This window comes from Martes martes (genome assembly GCF_963455335.1).
Source record: "Martes martes genome assembly, chromosome: 12".
Taxonomy (NCBI): domain Eukaryota; kingdom Metazoa; phylum Chordata; class Mammalia; order Carnivora; family Mustelidae; genus Martes; species Martes martes.
The window spans coordinates 95,233,237-95,254,168 of record NC_137900.1 but is presented as its reverse complement, the minus strand read 5'-3'; the positions used below and the strand labels follow the sequence as shown (position 1 = coordinate 95,254,168).

Below are 20,932 nucleotides of genomic sequence, written 5' to 3'. Positions count from 1 at the left end.
TCTCTGCTTCCCTGTCATCTGCTATTCCTTTTTAATGGGGATGTCTAATCGACTGTTTAGTTCTTGTCTTTTAACCTAAGTAATTAAATCAGTTGACTCCTGGGGCGCCTGGGCGGCTCCGTTAGATAAGCGTCTGCCTTCGGCTCAGGTCATGAGCTCGGTTCATGAAGTGCTTGGCCAGAAGGAGGGACGCGATCCCAGACTGGCTCGCGTGTGCGATCAAGGTCCGACGGGCTAGCTGGGGACGCAGGATGGATTCCGTGCTCGCCTCTGCTGCCCACACAAAACCTGGAGTCCGCTGAGGTCTGCACTAGGTAAGTGAAGCTCCCAGACACCCCCTGGGATAACAGAAAGGTAAGAAATCCCCATGGAGAGGGAGATGCGGAGGAGCCTGGCCATGTCACCCGCTCACCCACCCAACAGATGGTCACGGGAGGATCAGGAAGACACACCTTTGCCACATGCAGGGCTCAGACGCCTTGGAAAAGCAGCATGGTGGCTCCTCTCTGAAGCTGGGACGCTGCTATGAGACCGTAACTGAGCTCCCAGGGCCAACGCAGGTGTCACGACCCAACAGCAGAGAACATGCGCGAACTTCTACTTCCACAGGCCATGTAGGCAACGTTCCCACGACTTCCTGCCAGACTAGTGCGGTGAGCTGGATGAGACGACCCACCGGGGGCTGGAGATCCTCTGTCCCCCATCCCCAGGTCTGGCAAACAGAAGCCTCACTTGGGCTACCTGATTGGTCACAGGCCCTCTCCGAATTTCTAAACATGCATTAGTTCACGTCCTGGGGCCCCAAACAGGAGGGAAGGCCAGCTCCCTTCTTCCCAGTCTCACCCAAAGAACCAGTGCCAACGGGAGACCCCCAGTGACCTAAAAACCACCAGTACTTTGCCCCCAAAATGGCTTTATTCGGGAATAGCAGAGAACTACAATTGGGGACGTGCAAGCCATAACAAAACCACCGTGAAGTCCGACAAAGAAAGGAGAGTTATTTTATGCGGACCCTAGAAGGGGCTGTCCTGACCCGAAGTCCCCTGGGCAGGAGCAGGACCTCAGGGCGAGGGCGGGTCCTCACTGGCTGAGCCGCTGGGCCTGTGGATTTCTCGTCGGAGATGCAATGTCCCTCCCTCCCTGTTGGGTCTGTCGTCATGATTCCCTCTTGAGGGTACATCCCCTGGGGTTTGTGATGACGGTTCTCCCTGGAACAGACTCTGGCCGGCACAGTGCCCAAGAGCTCCTCTTCCTCACCTCCTGACTCCATTTCAGTGAGCTCTCCCCTTACTACTTGTCATCCTACCTCGACGTTTGGGACCCTTGGAACCCCAGTTCCCGTGCAGGAGGGGTTCGGAATAGGGCAATCTTCATCCACTTCCCTCTGCCCCAGGAGACTGGGGTACCTTTGAAACTGGGGACTACCACCATTTGGTTCTGGAAATGTTTCTGACATTTGGTCCTGGGACGATGTCTCCCACGATGCTACACTCAGGTGTGTCACCCCTGAGGCACACAACACCCAGCATTGTCTCTCAGGCCTCCGAGAACCCCCTGTGATTTTCTGACCTTTTCTTCTCTATTGTCCAAGTGCCATCGTCCACTAATGCCCCTGAATGAGCTGCTCCTCTTGCCACGTGGCCCAGGACACATCACGGGCTGCCCTGCCCCACACACCAGCAGCCCCGAAGCTCTGGACCAGGGAGGGACGTGACTGGCCAGGCCTGGGGAGGCCAAGAAGGTGAGTCAGGGCATTTTCAGGGTTGACGCTTGGGGTTAGGTTCCATGACCCGCAGGTAACTCAGAAGGACGTTTTCAAACTTCTAAATGTGGAACTTCGGCAATCACCTCTTGACTCTAACAGCTAAACCCTGCTGCGGCCAGACAACAGGCCTGGGAGGACGCCGATTCCTTGAGACAGAAAGCTTGCTTCGTGGACCAGGCGGTCCGTTCTCTGCTGCCCCAGATGTGGGTGGCGATCCGGCCGCTTGTTTCCAGACACAGCGCTCTGGGTCCTTAGATCAAGCTCCCAGCTCGCATCTAGATCTTCCGGGTCCACTGCACTTCTGCCTGGTGTTTCTCGGCCTGAGAGAGGCACCAGATAGCCTCTGCCTTTGTTTGTGGGCACATTTCCCCCAGGGGACTCGCAGCTCCGTCACCGGGGGCGTCGGCTCCTGTGATGGAGGCGTCAGAGCCCCTCCGTCCTGCCGTGACCTACCTTAGCCTCTGCGGTGCTGTGAATCCTCAAGTCCGCTCTGGCCAGGACGGCCCCGCCAGCCTTTCCGAGACAGTCGATGTCACGGGAGCTCAGCCAAACAGTTACGAACAGCTTTACTGAGGTATGACTCAGGAGCCAGGAACCCCCGGGTCTTGTGTGTCTGCAGTGGTTCTGCTCCCCTGCCGGGGAGGGGGGGGCGGTGGGAGGATGGGGGTGTGGAACTCCACCGCCTCCTTGGGCCCCGCGCATCGCCCCCCCGAGTCCCAGCTCCCGGCCTTCCTCGCCTTCTGCCTTCTCCTGCTCCGACACCCTCCACCCGCCCCGGCTCCCCCTTCCTCCCGGCATAGCGTACCCCGCGCTTGTCCACCGGCCGCCATCGCTCTCTCCCCACTGAACGTTTATTTATTTTAGAGAAACAGCACGAGCAGGAAGAGCGGAGGGAGAGCACGAGGGATTGCAAGGAGACTGCACGCTGCCGGGGGAGCCTGATGGGGCCTCGATCCGAGAGCCCTGAGGTCCGGACCTGAGCCAAGACCGAGAGTCAGGCGCACCTGAGCGACGGAGCCACCCAGGCGGCCCCCAGCGGGCACCACAGTCTTAACACTTCCCGTGTGGGTGTTCGCCTTATCTAACTTTCGCTGCTCTTACAAAGACACTCAGGATGACGCCCTCCCAGTCACAGCCCCGTCGGTTCCGCCCTCTGCCCGTGGCGAGGCCGGTGCCACCCTGGACTTGGGCCGGAGCGGTTCTGAGCTGCCTCCCTTCCAGGGGGGGTTTGGACGGACACGGACGGTCCCAAAGGCCACACTTTCCCGGCTCGTGTCAACACGGGAGGGGAAGGAGCCAGGGAAGAGCCCCTCGACCCTCGCGCCCTCCGCGCCCCCTCGTCCCACAGACTTGCGGGCAGCTCGGCGGCCTCCCAAGGGAAGGCGGGAACCCGGACCCGGTCAGCCCCTTCCAGGCTCTGAAGGACCTGGGCCTCCGTTCTCGGTCACTCTCCCTTTCCTTCCCGGGGGCGCTGAGCCCTCCCAACCAGCTTGTGGGGGGAGCGCACGGAGCCCCCGGGCCGAGGAGCGCAGACCGAGCTCCCGCCGCCGGCCCACGAGGTGGGAGGGCAGCCCCCGGGCCGCAGGCTCACGCCAGGCCGGCCCGTTCCAGGTCCTGGGGCAGGATGCGGCCCTTCCTGCGGGCCTTGTCCAGGCGCCGCTCGGCCCGGGCCGCCCTCCTCCTGCGCAGGTTCCGCCGCCGCGTGTCCTGCCGCCGCCGCATCTTCTCCACCACGTGGGCCGCGCGCTTCTCCCACCTGCGCTGCCGCTGCGCGCGCCGCTTCTCCTTGCGCCTCAGGGCCTCCTGCAGCCGGTGCTCGTCGTTGCGGATGCGCACGCCCTCCGCCTTGTACAGGAGGTCGGTCCACCGCATCTTGCTCTCCACCTCCCGCGCCTTCCCCTCGTCCCGGCCCCGCAGCTCCTCCAGCCTCGCCTGCCTCGCCTGCAGGCGCTCCAGCAGCTGCCGGTAGTTCCTGCCCGTCAGCGGCGCCAGGTTGCCCTTCAGCCTCTGCCTCTTCTCCTTCCGGCGCTGCGCCTTGCTGGCCGCTTGCTCCCCAGTCACCTCCACCTCGGAAGGAAAGGTTGCGATCCCAGTGAATTACGGCTTTACAGTGCCTTTCCTGTGAGCGCTCACAAGCACCCCCGTGGGCAGGGACTGGTCACACTCCACAGTATGACCCTATTTTGCAGACGGGAGCTGCGGCCAGAAGCCACATAACCAGGCAGGGGCAGAGCCTAGGTGTCCCCGCGCCCCGCCTGCGTCCAGCCCTCACCTTATTGAAGAGCAGCCCTGCCTGCACCTCCTCTCCCGGCGGTTCCTGGGGCCGCTCACAGGGCAGGGCGGCGGCCTCCGCTGCCTTTGCCGCCTTCTCCTTTGCTCGCAACTCGTCTCGCTTCCTCTTTTTCCGGTCCCGCTCCTGCTTTCTCCGCCGTCTCTTCTCCAAAGCAGCAAGAGACAGCTCCGTGGTTTGGCCCTGGAAGACGAAAGCAAAACTCACGTGCAAGGTCCTCCCCATTTGGGCGTCCTGGTCTGGGACGTGGACTCAGGGCAGGAAAGCAAACGAGGAGACTGCTGCACAGGACAAGGTCTCCACTGACGTCAGTGTCCCCCGTGAAATTATGCATCACTCAGAACGTGAAGGACCCCCGAAAGGACACTAGGACCCCTGAGTAAGAACTACGGCTTCCCGTCCCCAGGCACATCATACCAGGGCACCTTCCAAACACGGTTATTGTCTCTTCCTCATGGTCCCACAGGGAACACGTCCTGCGTCATTTCACAGATGAGGACAAGCTTAGCCAAAGCCACCAACTCGAATGTGGCATCAAGTCAGAATGACTCAGTGCCTGTGCTGACCATGGCACCATTCTGCTAATGGCATATCTGACCTGTTCTCTCACCAATGAACTTTTTCTTCCGCAGGCCAACAAGGGAACCCTACACGAGGCTGATGCAGACCTGCATGCAGGGCCAGGCCTGGCGCTTGGACCGCTCCTTAGGAATGATCCCTGGGCTTGTCCCAGGACAGATGCACAAAGAAGCTGGGGGACCATCCACACACAGCAAGAGGCCCAGGGCATGTCCCCAGGAAAGGGCAGCTGGAGGCTAAGTGAGAAGACTACACTGCGAGCAGAAAGAGGCCAGGCTGGTGCAGGTCTGACGCTCCCTGTCGAGGTCACCTCACCTCAGGCCCTCGCCTACCTCACAGGGCTGTCGTGACGCTGCGGGGGATAGAAGTGCTGCCTGGGGTGGTGCTCAGCAAAGGCAGCTTCCCTGAGAGAGGAGGTTGAGCCTCCCTCCGAGAGCACAAGGAATCTGTAGCCCGGCACAGACCATACAAGGCGGGTGGCCCTGGAACAGAGGCTCCCTAAGATGACGCCAACTACAGCTGATCTCTTGACTAACAAAGCTGCCAAGACCCTGGCAGGACCCGCTGCAGGGGTGGGAAGAGCAGCTGAGGTCCCTCCCGTGAGCCCCACAGTGGCTGGCAGAACTGGGGGGACAACCCCACAAAGAGCACCAAGGCACTTTCTCCTCCAGGCAGAGCAGGAAACCAGCACGGTAAATGCTGCTCCCTGCACCCCAGAGGCCTCCCTGCTCACCTGGCCCCGAGCCTCCCGGATTTTCTCATGTAGCCGCTGCCGCACGACATCCAGGGCAAACAACGAGTCGGGCTCTGTGACCAGGGTTTCTACCAGGAAAGAGGCAGAGAACTGAGAAGAAACCCCTCCCTGACCATCCCGTCCATTCTCCCAAGGCCCAGCTTCAAAGACTGAGTCTCCACATGCTGCCCACCACAACCCCCGCCAAACCGCCAGAGCTCATCCACCTGCAGGGCAGTCCAGTAAACTCCACTCCACCTCCTCAGGCTGGACTGGCCCCCAAGACGTCCTCTAGGACAGAACACCCTTGTGTGGTGTGACAAAACACTTCCTACAGGTCAAGCCAAACCCATCTCTCATTTCTTCCAACCTCTGCAGCCGGGGTTTCCCTGCGTCTCTTCACAGGTCGGCTCTCGTGACTCCCCTTCAGACACCTGCAAGCCGTGCGGCTCTGCAGGGTAAGCTGCTCCAGGTCCTCGTGGGACGTGAACTTGCCCCTCACCAGACCCAGTTGCCAAATGGCCGGGAACCACTATGTACTTCTGAGGATCTCATCCCCCCACAGAGCCCCTGGAATCTGTCCCCTGAGAGCTCCCTCTCTAGAAAGTCTCAAGCTACTCCAGTGTACCTAGCACCACGTTTTCTTAGGATCACAGAGGACCACATTTTCACCTGATGTCAGCTGGCCCTGCTCCACATCCCCATGTGCTGGGGACCTCGTGGAGGGGAAGGCCTCTCCCTCCTCACATACTGCTGGCTTTCTGACCCTGGAAGGTGCTGGACATTTTTCCTCTACAGCCTGGGTCTTCAGCTCCACAGCCTTCTCCCGCTCCCGTGATTTCTTCTGTGCTTTCTTCCTCTTCTTTTTTGGGGGTCCAGCAGCTTCTGAGCCTCGACTTTTGCCGGCTGAAACACAAAATTAAAAAGCACCGCAGTCTCAACCTTCGTGACCCATTCAACTGGCAGGAAAGGTCTTGCAAAACCTCTGATCCCAAAAGGAGGCTGACAGTGAATCAGGAAGGAGGACCCACCCTTATCTGTAGAGCTCAGACCCACAAACCCTAGAAAGCAAACCGGCCACACATCTCCAAACCCTGAAAAACGTCCACACTTGTCCCAGCAGTCTGCTCGTGAGAATCCATTCTGGATACGCACAAAGATGGCCTCAGAACATCATCACGATGCTGTCTAAGGGAGAAACTGGGGAAACCTAAATACCGTGTACCTACAAGAGCAAGTTGAGGCACCGCTACGTGACAATGTGCTGTGCAGCCATCAAAAATAATGCAGGTTTCATTTTAACATCAAGTAAGATTCACGTTTACACAGATCAAGTGACTACACAAAGGAGAGTGTCCTAATACGTAAATTGCACTCATAAAAAAAAAAAAACTAAGAAAACATAAACCTAAACTATAACCACCTGCTTAAAAAAAAACTCAATTCTTAAAAAATTACCTTTTTGACCATTTTGCCTTTTTTATTTTTTAGATTTCACTTATTTATTTGAGAAAGCGAGTGAGCAGGCATGAGCAGGGCCCCGGGGAGATGCAGAGGTAGAAGCAGGCTCCCGGCTAAGCTGTGAGCTGGATGCGGGGCTCGATCCCAGGACCCTGAGATCATGACCTGAGCCAAAGGCAGGTGCTTAACCGACTGAGCCACCCAGGCGCGCCAAAACTCAATTTTTAAACTTCGTAGACTGAACACACGTTTGCTTTGCACGAAGACAAAAAGTCGTTTCTTCTCCAGCTCCCTGCCAGCCCCTGCCACTCGCCTCCACCCGGCCCGGGCAGCACTCCCGGCCGGCCAGCCTGTTTCACCCGCCTGAGCAGCGACTTCCCAGCCACCCTGCCCGGAGGCATCCCGGTTCCCTCCTTCTCCCTACACTGCCCACTCTACCGGGTCACCTCCTCCAAGCCCCGCAGTGAGGAGATGAGCAGATGGGGCGGGGTCCCCCGGAACCCCCAGGCCGACGCCCACAGCACGCGGGGAGACGGCGGCAACTTGAAACACCCCTCGTCTGCCTTCCCAGAATCTTACAGGCTTGTCTCCCGCATCTCCACGTCCAACCCAACGAAGGCTACTGGGTAGCGTGCGGGGCACCCCCCGCCCCGAGCCCTCCCAGGCCCGACCCCGGGCGGCGCGTTACCGGACGTGCGCTTCTGCGGCTCCGGGCTGGGCTGGCAGCAGATCTTCCTGGCCAGGCCCTGCAGGTAGGCGTCCTTGGCCAGCAGAGAAGCCATGGCCGCACACTCCACGACCCTCCTCGGGCGCCACGCGCGCTTCCCAGACACCTCGCGACTCACCACAGAGGAGCTCCCGCCGCGCCACACACGCCGGAAACCGCGCGTTGCGCAGGCGCCGCCGGCCGAGCGCCGAGCCGCTGGCGCGCGGTCCTCGATTAGCCAGGCCTGGCCCCGCCGGAAGAGGGGCACGGCGGGGCGCAAAGCATTGTGGGCCCTGGGGGGAGCCGGGGAGGGAGCCGGGGAGGGAGCCGGGGAGGGAGCCGGGGAGGGAGCCGGGGAGGGACCGGGGAGGGAGCCGGTTCTCACGCCTCTGCACCCCAGCCCCAGCACCGTGCCGCGGACGCTGTAGGCGCTCGGCACCTGGGGGCGACAGGACCGACCGGCGTGGTCCACGCCTCTGGGGACTCGAATCCCAAGCGGAAGCTGGCGAGAGCACCACCCCCGCCCCCCATCCCTGTCCCTCAGCGCGTCTGGCTTTGATGGTTCCAGCTGACCGTGCTGTGACACTACGGGCCCGCTCCGGGGCGTGCTCCGCGCGCTGGACAGGACGCGCGCGGGGTCCTCGGCGGGTTTGCGCCCCGGGGGTGCCGGGCGGACCGCAGCACAGCGTGAGTCGGGTGGCGGGGAGCGCTCAGGAGGAAGGCCCGGGAGGGAGGAGGCTGGGGCGCTCAGGGGAGACCCCCGGGGTGTCGCTCTGAACAGTGCAGTCAGAGCTGAGCCTTAAGAACTCACGGGGTGGGGGTGGCGGTCGCCTGGGGGGCTCAGTCGGGTGAGCGGCTGCCTTCAGCTCAGCTCATGACCCGGGCTCCTGGGATCCTGCCCCAAGTGGGGCTTCCTGCTCAGCGGGGATTCTGCTTCTCCCTCTCCCTCTGCTGCGCGTTCTCGGTCTAAAATACATAAAGAAATAAAAACTCACGAGGGGAGGGAGAGGAATGTTCACCAGCCTGAGCCTGGAGACCCCTGCGCCTGGTTCCTTAATTCATGGCAGTGACAGGCTGTGACACAACTGGGAGCCCTTTGAGGGTTGCCTGGGTGTGAGTAGGGAAGGGGGACCTGGGGCTTAGATTTATAAATCACCACCTCAAAAGCCGTTTGAAAAGGCTTCTGATAAGTTATGTTTGAAGCACTAAAGATTCAACTTTCTACCGCTCATCTCTGTCATGGGGTGCCATTTTGAGGAGAGGATGGCTTCGTTGTCTTCCCGCACGGATTTTCGGTGAACACAGTCTAATGTCCGTACAGCACACTCACTGGGCCATCAGCACGTTCTTTCTGGCACTGTCAGTTTTAACCATCAAAGCCAGACGTGCTGAGGGACAGGGATGTGGGGCGGGGAAGGGGGTGGTGATGGGTCCTCTTTCAGTGGGACTTCCGGTCCCCGCCATAAGTCTGGGCTTCTCTGTTCTCTGTCACCATCTCCGGGGAGGTCTTTGACGCTCTCCTGAGGTCTTCCCTGGACAGGGAGTGATGGATGCAGCGGAGTTGCCACAGGGCAGGGAGAAGAAAGTTGAGTTCCAAGTGCAAATCTAGATTTATGGGCCTTAATTTTCAGTTACCTTTTCTGTGAGGGTTGTCTAGAGGGTTTAACCAGCTGATCTACCTCTTCCCTGAAATCCTGTCCTCCCATGAGTTTGGGAACCCCAGATGACAGGCCTTCCTCCTACCCACCTGCCTCCTCCTCCCTGGGCCTCGCTTCCCTTTTCTGTCAACTCTTACTGCACAGTGCCCCTCCTCAGGGCTCCTGACTTGGTACTAATGACTCCCCTGAACTCCAGCCTCATGTGTAGACATCGGAGACGCATCTCGATGGTATGTACAGAACCCTGCCTCCCCCCACTGCCTTCTCTCTCTCAGTTAAGGCCACTCCAAGCTTCAGATCTTGAAGCCACCCTGCCTCCCCTCATTCTCCACATCCAGGCCTTGAGCAAATTCTTTTGGCTCTCCCTTAAAAAGTATACCCCGGGGGTGCCTGGGTGGCTCAGTTGTTAAGGGGCTTCCTTCCGCTTGATCCTGGGGTCTTGGGATCGAGCTCCGCATTGGGCTCCCTGCTTGGCGGGAAGTCTGCTTCTTCCTCTCCCACTCCCCCTGCTTGTGTTCCCTCTTTTCCTGTGTCTCTCTCTGTCAAATAAACAAAATCTTAAAAAAAAAAAAAAAGTATACCCCGGCGGGGGGGCTCAGTAGACTGGGCAGCTATAGGTGTCTGCTTCCTCCCCCCCCCCCAACTCTTTCTCTCTCCACCCCCCACCCCGTTCATGCACTCTCTAAAATGGATAGATCTTATTTATTTACTTATTTACTTTTTAAGGTTTTATTTATTTATTTGACAGAGAGAGAGAGCACAAGTAAGGAGAGCGGCAGGCAGAGGGAGAGAAACAGGCTCTCTGCTGAGCAGGGAGCCCGATGCAAGGCTCGATCGATCTCAGGACCCTGGAATCATGACCTGAGCCGAAGGCAGATGCTTAACCAACTGAGCCACGCAGATGCCGTGATAGATCTTTTTTCAATAAATAAATTGCATATCCAGAACTGTACTTGATGTGCTCCAGACCACCACCCTGATCCTGTTTTAGATTTCAAAAGACTAGAAAAAACAGTAAGTAAATGCAAGCACAATAAAGACAAGTATAAAAAGACATTTGGAGAAACTGGGGAAGTTAGTATGTGTCATGATCCCAGATGACATTGTGGAATAATTGTTCCGGTTGGGCCCAACGCTGGCCTTGGGCCACGGAGAGCATCGATTTTCTTAGAGAGGCGAGCGGGCAGGTGTTCAGAGGGGCGGTGTCATGAGGCCTGCAGCTGCTGTTCATGGGGTTTATAAACGAGAGCGCAAGTGAAGGTGCAGAAGGTGAGTCCAGAAAAGCATCCGTGTGGGCATTCTTTACGCGACCTTTATACCTTCACCAGGGCTTTGAACGGTCTCAGAGTAAGACACGTGGGACACAAAGGTGCTATGACTGAGGACCACCTAGGCTTTAGCGACGTGGAGGCCACTGTGGACCCTAACACATGGAGCTTGGCCCGGGTCACGGACAAAACCTGCCGGAAGCAGGCTCCAGGGGGAGCTGCAAACAGCCTGTTCAAAGCCTCTTTCTGCAATTAAGGTGTTTTGGGAAGAGATCATTACCTAGTTTCTCAATGGGAAAACAACTTCCCCAGGCCACCCCAGAAAACCAGGACCAGAGCCAGGGCTGGGCCCTGGGCCCACGCTCCAGCCTGCAGGATGCCTCTGCTTGGCTGTGGTGGGTGGGGTTGGGGTGAGGTGTCTCTGGGACCCAGCATAATTCAGCTTGTGTGTGCCCCCCCCTTCCTTGAGACATTTGTGGGCTGTCACCTCCCCCCATACCAGCTGATGTCTCCTTCATGAAGAGATAAGGCATGCTGGTGACGGCACAGGGTTCAAGTCCCGGTTCTGGTGTGATTCCCCACCATTGAGCCTTGTACGAGGCCCTGGGCCCAGCATTCTCAGTGGGTTGAGTCCTGATTTCTGTTGCTTCATTTCCCAGCTCAGTGACTGCAGACACAACACTTCAGCCCCTTCCGAACTCCCCTGCTCCGCCCAGTAGTGCAGGGGACTACAGCACTGACCCCCGGTGCAATGAGGACCACAGGGCCCAGAGATACAGGCACCTGGACTTTTTAACGTGCAGTAATGGCAGTGGCTTTTCGGTCACCAGATGTTAAGGATCTTCCAGGTCTCCAGCCGTTCTAGGCAACGGCAATGCAGTCATGGTCCCACACTGACCGCATCCCTGCCCGGGCCCAAAGCTGTGCAGTCAGAGCCTAGAGCTGCTCCCGACAGCCACTGGGAAGCTACGGGTGGTCCTGGGGGGGGCAGGACTCACAAGAGAGAGCCAACCAATGCAAAAGGGCAGTGCTGGTTTTATTCAACTGTCTTATTACAAAACTATCAAAACACATACGGCAGAAATTAAGAAGGTCCCAGTCCTGGCTTCCACAAAAGCGGGCAGATCTCTCTCCCCGCCGCCACAGCCCTTGGGGACAGTCAGCTAGTGCAGGGACCCTGAGGACAAGGCAGTAGGTGTGGCTCTGCACAGGAGGCCTGCCCTGGGAGGGAGAGTCTGGACTTGGCCAATATGGTCCCCTCTGAGCACCACCCTACAGCTTTTAAGTAGCAGGACATCCTCCTGGCCCACTCCTGGGGCCAACAGGACTGTCCAGGAACCTTCTGCCCAGCAGGCCAGGAGGGTCATGAACAGAGGTAACCACTCAGGAGGTGGGCCACCTTGGAAACGGCTGGGGGAACTACCCCCCCACCACCAACGCTCCCGGCAGGGGGTGGGGGCGTGGCGGTCCCTGGGCCAAAGTTCCGGAGGAGCCCATCGCAGCTCCCCAACGGGAAGCAAGGCTAAAAGAAGCAAAGTTGTGGTGAGCCCGGAGGGGACACCAGACCTCCTCAGAACCTAGGGCTGCGGAGAGGGGAGCACTGGGAGGCTCAGGCGTGCTCTGTGGGGCCAGGGCCGCTGGCATGGGAGTGGGCAGGGGCCGCAGCCTGCAGGGGGCCAGCGCTGGGCTCCGGGGACGCCAGCACAGGGGCTGAGAGGCCATCAGCAGAGTCTGTGTCGAGGTCCAGCCTCCAGTACGCTTCGCACAGAGGCAGGCCATTAGCTTCGCAAAGACTTGAGCTTTTCCACCACCAGAAACCCAGGGAGAGACAGGAGCAGGCAGAGACGGGTGGAAGCCGGGGCGGGGTGCAGGGGCAGGGAAGCAAGACAGAAGCAGAGTTAAGAAAACACAGACCACACCCCAGACCCGCCTCTCCCTCCTCTTCTCTGGGCTAGTCCCTCTCCAGGCACCCTGGCTACCAGGGGCATGTGGGGCTGCCCTTGCTTCTGGGTCCAGTACAGCATCCTACCGGGCACGGGGCTCCAGGACCAGCCTCCAGCAGGCTGTGTGACCCTCCCACTGACCGACCAAGTGTGTTTCACAGCTGACTAGCCTCCAGCTTGAGCCAGCCCGTCCCGCCGCCTCCCATCCTGGCTCCAGATGCCCCAGAAACGAGCGTCGAGAGCTTGCTATGGTCTCTCCACCGTCACTACGCTCTGCGAGGACCCCAACAGCAGACCCTGTCTTGTTCCTAGGTTCTCTGCCCAGCAGGACCTCTGCCTGAATGGGGGGGCAGGACCAGGGGCCCTGGTGTTCCACGCTGCACTACTGTACCAGCAGGACGAGAGGCCTGTAGGCCCCCGAACTCGGTCTCCCTGCCTCTAACACGGGGCCAGCAGCGTTGGCCGGGCTGTGCGTGGCAATACCCGGGTGGGGATTCGGGTGAGGAGCATGGCTCACCAGAGCTGTCCAGGGGTGACTAGAGCCCGGAGGTCCCACACCTATCTGACCCCAACCTCACTCCCACCCTTGCTCCTGCCTTCAGCGGTTTGGGTGCAGAGTGGCATCCCAAGGAGAGCAGAGGGCGAGAGGCAGAGAAAGAGCGAGTCGTGAGCAGAGAGCAGGTGAGCGTGGACACAGGCATGCAGGGCACAGCAGCCTGTGTTAGGGGCTTCCGGGGAGGGCGCACAGCCTGGCAGCCGTGATTAAGCCCTGGCCTTACACAGTAAGCCTCCCAAGGCCCTGGGGACAGCAAGGAACCCCCCTGGGTGAACCAGACACTGGCAGGGCAGGACGTGGGAAGGCTGGCACTCGGGGCCCTGGGTTCTCTACAGTCGTCAAAGTGACTTTGGGCATGTCCCTCCCACCACCCCAACCCAGCCTTCAACAAGAGGCAGGTATAAATGCTTGTCCTGGAACCACCCAGCCCCCAAGCCCGGCCCTTGGGGGCGACAGGAAACAAACACAGGGACGTGAAGGGATTCTGCAAAATCCACGGGGCTGTGAACCGTGTCCCCCAGCATGGTCTGAGACACAGATGGGACCCCCACCCCAGGGACCCACTCGGGACCCTTCTCTGAAGGCCTGGTGTGTACGAGGTGCTCACATGTTTGCTGGGCTGATCGATATCAGGGACCAGAGGTGGCCTCAGAACCCTGTGGAAAAACCTAGAACCACTCCAGCGGGACAGTGGCACTGTCCTTCCCGCAGAGGCCAAGAGGGCCAGGGACGGTGAGGGCCAGCACTGAGTACGGGGCAGGGAAACAAAGGCCGAGACCACAGACCATGCTGGCTCTGGGCATCTGTGGCCCCAGCATGGCCTCCGTGGGGCAAAAAGGAGCATCTGAAAGCCACTACAGGAAGGACGTGTGTGTCTGGGTAAGGGCATGGGGGACACTGCTCCGTCTGAACTGAGACTGGACTTCCTGTGCTGACAGGGACAGAGGTGCGAGGCCTCCCTGTCTCCAGCCTCAGTTTCCCTTGTGTGTATTACACCTGGACTCTCATTTCTCCGGACCCTAGTGCTCAGATGACTCAGGTCTCAGGATTCCAAGTGGTGCATGAGGGCTGGGGTGACGGGTCTTGCCCCTGCCATATTCCTGGGGCCCAGCACGGGCCTAACGTGAAGACAGACTCTGGTCTGTGAACCAGGCTGAGCTGAACAGGAACTCGGTGGTCTGGGTACCCCAGGCCCAGCTTTTGAGGCCATCCTCTGCTCGGGTTTCTTCCTCCTTCCCACCCCCCCACCACCGTGGACCCTGACACACGCGCTGAAGGTCTGGGGATGCCCACACGGAACGAAATCCCTAGGCAAGCACTGGCATCCTGCCCATTCTGGGCATGACCCTGGGCTGCCAAGGGAAGCTAGCCCGGGCCTGGTGGGAAGGTTTAGTTAAGAGAGGTGCGCAGGCCCAGAGTGAGGCAGTTGGCAGCCCCAGCAGGAACGCTGGCTCTGCCCTCCCCTCTGGGGCTTGGCCCACCCCTGAAGTTCTGTGATTTTCATCCTGCCGCCCGGGGCCTGGCAGGCGGCGTCAATTGTCTGTCCATCACTCGCTCTGATGTGAGCTCTGCTCTGAGACCCGGGCACGCGTCTGTGCCGCCAAGAGCAGGAAGGGTTTGCAAACACGGGGCGTTCAGGGCTGCAGGCCGGGCCGGGGCCCCCAGCTGTGCTCTGCGCAGGGTCCAGCCCTATCGGTACCTGGACGAGTAATACTCCTCCTCCAGCTCGTACAGGTCAATGGAGATCTCATCCCGCAGGGCGATGAGCTTCCGGTCGCACTCCTCCTGCAGGGCTCGCAGCTGCTGGTTGCGCTGGTCGATGGCCTCGTTCACAGATGGGAAGTCGTTGAGGATGAGGAACTGCTTGAGGTCAGACACCAGCTTCATCAGGGACTCACCAGCTCGGACCTGCGGCCATCAGAACCCATGCAAGGTGGTGAGGGAGGCGCAGCGGCCTTGCCCCCGTGCGCCTGGCGCCGGGCGTGGCTGCCATTTCCTCATCTGTCGAGTGGGACTACAGCACTGGCCTTCACGGGGTCGTGGTGGAAGCGAGCAATGCAAAGGACCGGGGCCGGGGCTCCCACCCTGGCTGCACGACATGCTTCCAAGGCAGGTGCCCCCAGCTTCCCAGCCCCCCTCCAATCACTCGGCTGCCGCTGTCGCGGTGCTGACCTCCCTTTACACGGGTTATGCTTCTCAAAGCCACAAGCTCCACAGCTAAAACTACCGTCCCGTGTGGCGGCTGCCTGTGCGTCTCCTCGGGGGAGCGAGCAGGCCACTTGGGCATTTCCTATGACTTGCACCCGAGGGCACACATCCATGGAAACGTTTGGCCCCTGTATTTGTCCTGTGACATGAGGAGGGATTAAAATGCACATCGTGGTCTGTTCGGCAATTTACTTTTGCTCTCGTGATGAATCTCCAGGAGCTTTGCCGTGGGCAAGGAAGCGTCTGCCCTCTCTAACCACTGCACAGCGCTCTCCAGGATAGATGTGGCTGGCTACCTGCTGCCCCCCGCACAGCTGCCAGCCAGCCCTCCTCTTGAGGGGAGTCTCTTGAGAAGTGGTTTGCCCACCCCCCCAAAGGTGGGACCACAGACTCCTACAGCCCGGGCCCTGCCCTTTCCACCCAGTGACTCACAATGTTGGCAGCGCGAACGTGCATCTCGTAATTGTCCTGCTCACCCTGAGTGGCCCTCGACACCTGTGTCTCGTCCTCGATCTGGAGGGCAGACAAAAAAAGCCCCAAATTGGCAGGGGCCCCAGCCCAGGGGCACTGGCCCACTGCAGAACACCCACACCTGCTGCCTCCTGCCTGCCATCCGCTCTGCCTTCTCCACCAAGCCCTGCTGGCCAGATCTGGGCTGGCCTCGTGCCTTCTTGTTCTGTTCTCACTCACTCACGGGCACTTTCGTTGGGCAAATGAATGCCCGTGGACCCTGAGTCTGTGCCACCTGCAAGGAAGGAAGTCTAGGTCAAGTCTTCTTTTTTTTTTTTTTTTTAAAGATTTTATTTATTTATTTATTTGACGGAGAAAGATCACAAGTAGGCAAAGAGGCAGGCAGAGAGAGAGGAGGAAGCAGGGCTGAGCAGAGAGCCCGATGCGGGGCTTGATCCCAGGACCCTGAGATCATGACCTGAGCCAAAGGCTGAGGCTTCACCCACTGAGCCACCCAGGCGCCCCTAGGTCAAGTCTTCTTGTGGGTGTGGAGCCCTCTTAGGTACAAACAGGGTCAGGAGCTCAGACGCGCAGTAAACCGAGCTGCTGAATGCATAAAGACACGGTGTATGTCTTCTGAACCACTGTTTACTGAGCACTTTCCAGACTGCCAGACACCACGGTAAGGGCTTAACCACAATCATCTTGTAGAGCACCACCCTGGGTCTACAGGGGGGCAAAGCTGAAGCAGGGACGGCTCGGAGAGTGCACCCCAGGTGTCTCCGACAGTAAATGGAGGAGCCCGGGGTGCTGCTGCCTGGCCCGAGTGCAGGCTACTCACACTCCCGCCCACCCATGTGGACAGGGCTTCCTTGCCAGGCCCGGGCTGGGGACAGGGCACCCTAAAGGGAGGAGCTAGGTTCCTGGGTTCAAATCCTGACTCTGACGGCAGTGAACAGAATGACCTTAGCAAATTACGAAGCCTTCTAAGCCTCAGGTTCTGCTTCTAAAAATGAAGAGGACTGCAGTACCTGCCCCACAGAGCTCTTGTGAAGGATAAATGTGACGAGACACGGTAGTTCTCACGACTCGGCATGACACAGTGAACGCATGCTAGGTACAGGCTAACTTGTTTCTTCACGGCTCTAAGCATCCTCCCGGGGCTACAGCAGTCGCAAGATCCACCCCCACTTACTGCGGGGCAGCCCGGCAGGCTTGGCAGACCCGACCCTGACACCCTGTTCTCACCACCCCAAGGGACCTTCCCCAACTTTCCTCCCTGACTGCGCTCCGGCCCGACAGCAACCGCATCTGAGCCGCGGTCAGGCCCCACGGCGATCAATCGCTTTACACAGAGTCACCCATTCACCAGGGGGGCCTCAGAATGCAGGGGAAACGGAGGCACGGAGAAGTGCGGTTCCCATCCAGACCCATGCTGCGGGTTAGGTGGCGCTGCACAGGGCAGCTTGGCCACCTCACCACGGCCCTTAACCAGCCGGCCTGCCTATTTATCGGCTGCCCTGTTCGCTACTCCCCGCTCCCCTGCGGGCCTCCCCAATATTTTCCCCTGCAGACAGAGGCCTGGGCTGTGCGTTCTCTGCCCGGTCCTCACCATCTGGCACGGACCACCTGCGCCACGAGAGCAGACCCCCCACCCCGTGACCCCTGACCGCCGCGGGCCGGCCACCGAGCTCACCGCGGGCCGCACCCTAAGCCCGCCCCCTTCCCCTGGTCTCAGAGGAGCAGGAGCCGGCCTGCGCGCCCCCACCTTGGCGGTCTTGACGATCTCGGTGAAGTTGTCCATGATGGACTTGACGTCGTCCTTGAGCCGCTTGTTGTAAGACTGCAGCAGCGTCTCCTTGCTCTGCGGCAGGGCTCTCTGCTGGGCCATGGCGGGGCCTCCGGCGGCGCGGCGCGGCGGCGACCCCTGGGAGCCACAGTCCGGCGTGAGCGGAGCCGCCCCCGCCTCCGCAGAGCCGCGACCTCAGGGCAGCCTGCCGCGGGACACACCCGTGCAACCGGGGGCTCCCGCGCCCGACCGGTCAGCGCCGCGGCCCGCCCTGCGCGTCCGCCGGAGGCCTGCGAGCGCCCGCCCCCCGCCCCCCGCCCCCCGCCCCTCGGCCGAGGCGTCCCTCGGGTTCCGCCCTCGCCGCACCCCCTGCTCCAGGCCGGGACCACCCTCCCCCCCGCCCCGCGGCGGGCGCCCCGCGGCCGCGCGCCCCGGACAGACCGGCCTGGGGCCTGCACGCCGCCGACCGACCGAACTCGGGGCCCGGGAGCCTCTCCGTAGCGGGGGCGCCGGGGGGTCACACCTGAGGAAAGACGGCGACCCCGCCCCGACGCCAGCACCTGGTCCGCAGAGCCCGGGGCGACCCGGCTGGGTGCAGGGTGCGGCGGGGTGCAGACGAGCGCGCTCCCCCCACGGAAGGCCTGGCTCCCCGCCTCCGGTTCCGGGCCGCCGAGGCGGCCGCGCTGACGCACCGCCCCCGACCGGAGGCGGGCGAGGGCAGTCCTGTCCCTTTAAGTTCCAAATCCCGCGCAGGCGCCAGTTCTCGCGATCGCCGAGGTCGCCTACAAATTACCCACAATTCCCTTTTCTTTCTCTCTCTCCCTCAGGAACACAAGATGGTGAGTGGTTTCGCGGTGGGCTCTGTCGGCCCTGGGTCCGGCTTCTATCCGCGGCCATCCTCTTCAGCGCGGGGCTGCGCGGGGCTTCCTCCGCCGTCCCGCGCTAGGGGAGCCCCGCGGGGCCCGGCAGCGAGGCCCCAGGCCGGGTGTCACCCTGGCGGCTGCCGGGAGTGCGGGCAGGAGGGCCCGGGCGGGGAGCGCAGCGCCGCAATGCGGGGCTCGCCGCACCCTGGGGGCCGCCCCGGGGTCCTCGGCTGTGGGTTCCGCGCCCGCCGTGCGCTGGGCTCTTAGGGGCGCGCAGCCCGGGGACCGGGCGGGCTCCGGCTCGGCCCGTGCGCGGCGTCGCGGACGGACGTGGTCGCGGGGCTCGCGCGGGGCTCGCGCGGGGGAGGGGTGCGGGGGGCCCTCGGTCGCCGAGCCGCGGGGTCGCCGAGGCCGGCGGCGACGCGGGGACCCGGCCCCAACGCGTTGCGTCTCGCGCAGCCGAAGGGGAAGAAGGCGAAGGGCAAGAAGGTGGCCCCGGCCCCCGCCGTCGTGAAGAAGCAGGAGGCCAAGAAAGTGGTCAACCCGCTGTTCGAGAAGCGGCCCAAGAACTTCGGCATCGGTGGGTGCGCGCGGCGGGCGGGGGCGGGGGCCCCGCGGGGAGGGCGCCGCGGCGCCGGGGGCAGATGATGTGAGCGGATATTTGCTATCTGAGCCGCGTGACGACGCGCACACCACCAAGATCGCTGATGCCCCGGCGCGGCGCCCGCGGGCCCGGCCGACCCGCCCACCGCCCGCTGCCCCCGCAGGTCAGGACATCCAGCCCAAGCGGGACCTGACGCGCTTCGTCAAGTGGCCGCGCTACATCCGGCTGCAGCGGCAGCGGGCGATCCTCTACAAGCGGCTGAAGGTGCCGCCGGCCATCAACCAGTTCACGCAGGCGCTGGACCGCCAGACGGGTGAGGCGCGGCGGGGGTGAGCGGGGACGCTGCCGGGGCGGCCCGCGAGCGCGCGCTGACCTGACCGCGATCCCGCAGCCACGCAGCTGCTCAAGCTGGCCCACAAGTACCGGCCCGAGACGAAGCAGGAGAAGAAGCAGCGGCTGCTGGCCCGGGCCGAGAAGAAAGCTGCCGGCAAAGGGGATGTCCCCACCAAGAGGCCCCCCGTGCTGCGGGCCGGTGAGTGGCCCCTCCGTAGGGCGGCGGGCGGTGGGGTGGGGGTCGGCTGCTGGCCGTGATGCGAGCTTTTCTTCACCTGGAGTCCCCGTGAAGAGTGAAATCGAGCTTTTTAACCCTGAGCCGCAGCCGCACCCAGAGCAGGGCTGCTTGTGTGCCGCGAGCATCCCCCCGCGGATTGCTCACGGCGGCTGTGTCCTAGGGGTGAACACGGTCACCACACTGGTGGAGAACAAGAAGGCCCAGCTGGTCGTGATCGCACACGACGTGGACCCCATTGAGGTACGTGGGGCTGGCCTGCCCGGGGCTGTGCGGGGGTTCGGGAGGCTGGTGCTGGCTGGGTATGGCACGTTGGGCCAAGGCGTGGAGGATGGTCCTGACGGGGGAGCCGTGGCCGTGACCGTGATGTGGATTTCTCACTGGAGTCAATCTCGAAGTGCGAGGACGCGAGCTGCTGAGCCTCAAGCAGCCGCAGCGGAGTCAGCCCTTCCCCGTTCCCACCTTGGTCAAAATACGCCCGGGAGCTAATGCTGTTTTCCAGCTGGTGGTGTTCCTGCCCGCCTTGTGTCGCAAGATGGGGGTTCCCTACTGCATTATCAAGGGGAAGGCTAGACTGGGGCGTCTGGTCCACAGGAAGACGTGCACCACGGTCGCCTTCACACAGGTCAACTCGTGAGTATTCAAGGGGGCCCCCAGCTCCCAGCAGTCCATAGGGGTTAGTCACGCCCTGCCCCGGGTCATTTCATTCCTAAGGACGAGACACACTACCTTAAAGGGGATACATATACCTGAGTCTTTGCCAATGATGGTCACGAATTTCTTCACCTGAATAAGCCATGTGGTCGTGTTGTATCTGAGGCAAAGGGCTTAGGTTGGGGCTAACAGTGAACTCATCCCTGCTCTCTGGAAAGGTAGTTGAGAAGCTAATGACCCTTGTTTTCCCCATGCCTTTTAAGGGAAGACAAAGGAGCTCTGGCAAAGCTGGTGGAAGCCATCAGGACCAATTACAATGACAGATACGACGAGGTAAGCAGCAGCTTGATGTGGAGCACTCAGCACGGCGAGTCAGGGGACCGGGTGGCCCAGCTTCTCCTGAGCAGTCCTACTGGACAAGGGATTTGGAGCAGCCAAGTAAGAGACAGCATGGAGGAGGCCACGCTGACCCCTTTGTTGTTGCAGATTCGCCGCCACTGGGGAGGCAACGTCCTGGGTCCGAAGTCAGTGGCTCGCATTGCCAAGCTGGAAAAGGCAAAGGCTAAAGAACTGGCCACCAAACTGGGCTGAGTGGACACAGCTTGATTTTCTGTACATAAAAGTAATAAAGTTGTTTTTCGGTCATTATCAGTTGGCATTTGGGATTGAATATAATTGATCATCTCATTGTCAGTTTGGGGTGGTGGCAGGTGTTTTCCAACCCACGGTCTGGAGTGGACCCAGGGCAGGAGGTGGGAGACCTGGGGGACAGTGGCGAGCAAGCAGCCACAACCTCTCAGTAGCACTTGGCACTTCAGCGCGCTGGCCAAGCACAGG

General features: G+C 61.0%; 3 protein-coding genes and 1 long non-coding RNA gene across 6 annotated transcripts; 2 read left to right on the top strand and 2 right to left on the bottom strand.

Moving 5' to 3' along the window:
- Nucleotides 1-894: 894 nt before the first annotated feature.
- Nucleotides 895-7,710, bottom strand: LOC308352912 (surfeit locus protein 6-like). The gene is made up of 5 exons (XM_080819434.1): nt 7,517-7,710; nt 6,040-6,273; nt 5,368-5,456; nt 4,038-4,238; nt 895-3,832 (listed from the first exon to the last, which is right to left on the bottom strand). Exons 1-5 carry the CDS (start codon nt 7,608-7,610, stop codon nt 3,353-3,355), a joined length of 1,098 nt encoding a protein of 365 aa, XP_080675560.1. The 5' UTR covers nt 7,611-7,710; the 3' UTR covers nt 895-3,352.
- Nucleotides 7,711-7,839: 129 nt separating this feature from the next.
- LOC308353470 lies at nt 7,840-10,239 on the top strand. Its single transcript, XR_013967781.1, has 3 exons — nt 7,840-8,221; nt 9,350-9,422; nt 9,941-10,239. It is a non-coding gene; the product is annotated as an uncharacterized lncRNA (long non-coding RNA).
- A 1,236-nt stretch (nt 10,240-11,475) lies between these two features.
- MED22 (mediator complex subunit 22) lies at nt 11,476-18,104 on the bottom strand. Of its 3 annotated transcripts, none has more exons than XM_080819227.1 (5): nt 17,967-18,104; nt 17,386-17,544; nt 15,600-15,680; nt 14,659-14,867; nt 11,476-12,259 (listed from the first exon to the last, which is right to left on the bottom strand). In XM_080819227.1, exons 2-5 carry the CDS (start codon nt 17,506-17,508, stop codon nt 12,070-12,072), a joined length of 603 nt encoding a protein of 200 aa, XP_080675353.1. In that variant the 5' UTR covers nt 17,509-17,544; nt 17,967-18,104; the 3' UTR covers nt 11,476-12,069. The 3 variants fall into 3 exon arrangements, with proteins under 3 accessions (XP_080675353.1, XP_080675352.1, XP_080675354.1); XM_080819226.1 differs by having other exon boundaries at nt 17,930-18,103; XM_080819228.1 differs by lacking the exon at nt 11,476-12,259 and having other exon boundaries at nt 14,504-14,867; nt 17,930-18,059.
- On the top strand, nt 18,086-20,746 carry RPL7A (ribosomal protein L7a). The gene is made up of 8 exons (XM_080819220.1): nt 18,086-18,245; nt 18,729-18,849; nt 19,037-19,186; nt 19,265-19,405; nt 19,605-19,684; nt 19,944-20,074; nt 20,359-20,428; nt 20,582-20,746. Exons 1-8 carry the CDS (start codon nt 18,243-18,245, stop codon nt 20,684-20,686), a joined length of 801 nt encoding a protein of 266 aa, XP_080675346.1. The 5' UTR covers nt 18,086-18,242; the 3' UTR covers nt 20,687-20,746.
- Nucleotides 20,747-20,932: the final 186 nt, after the last annotated feature.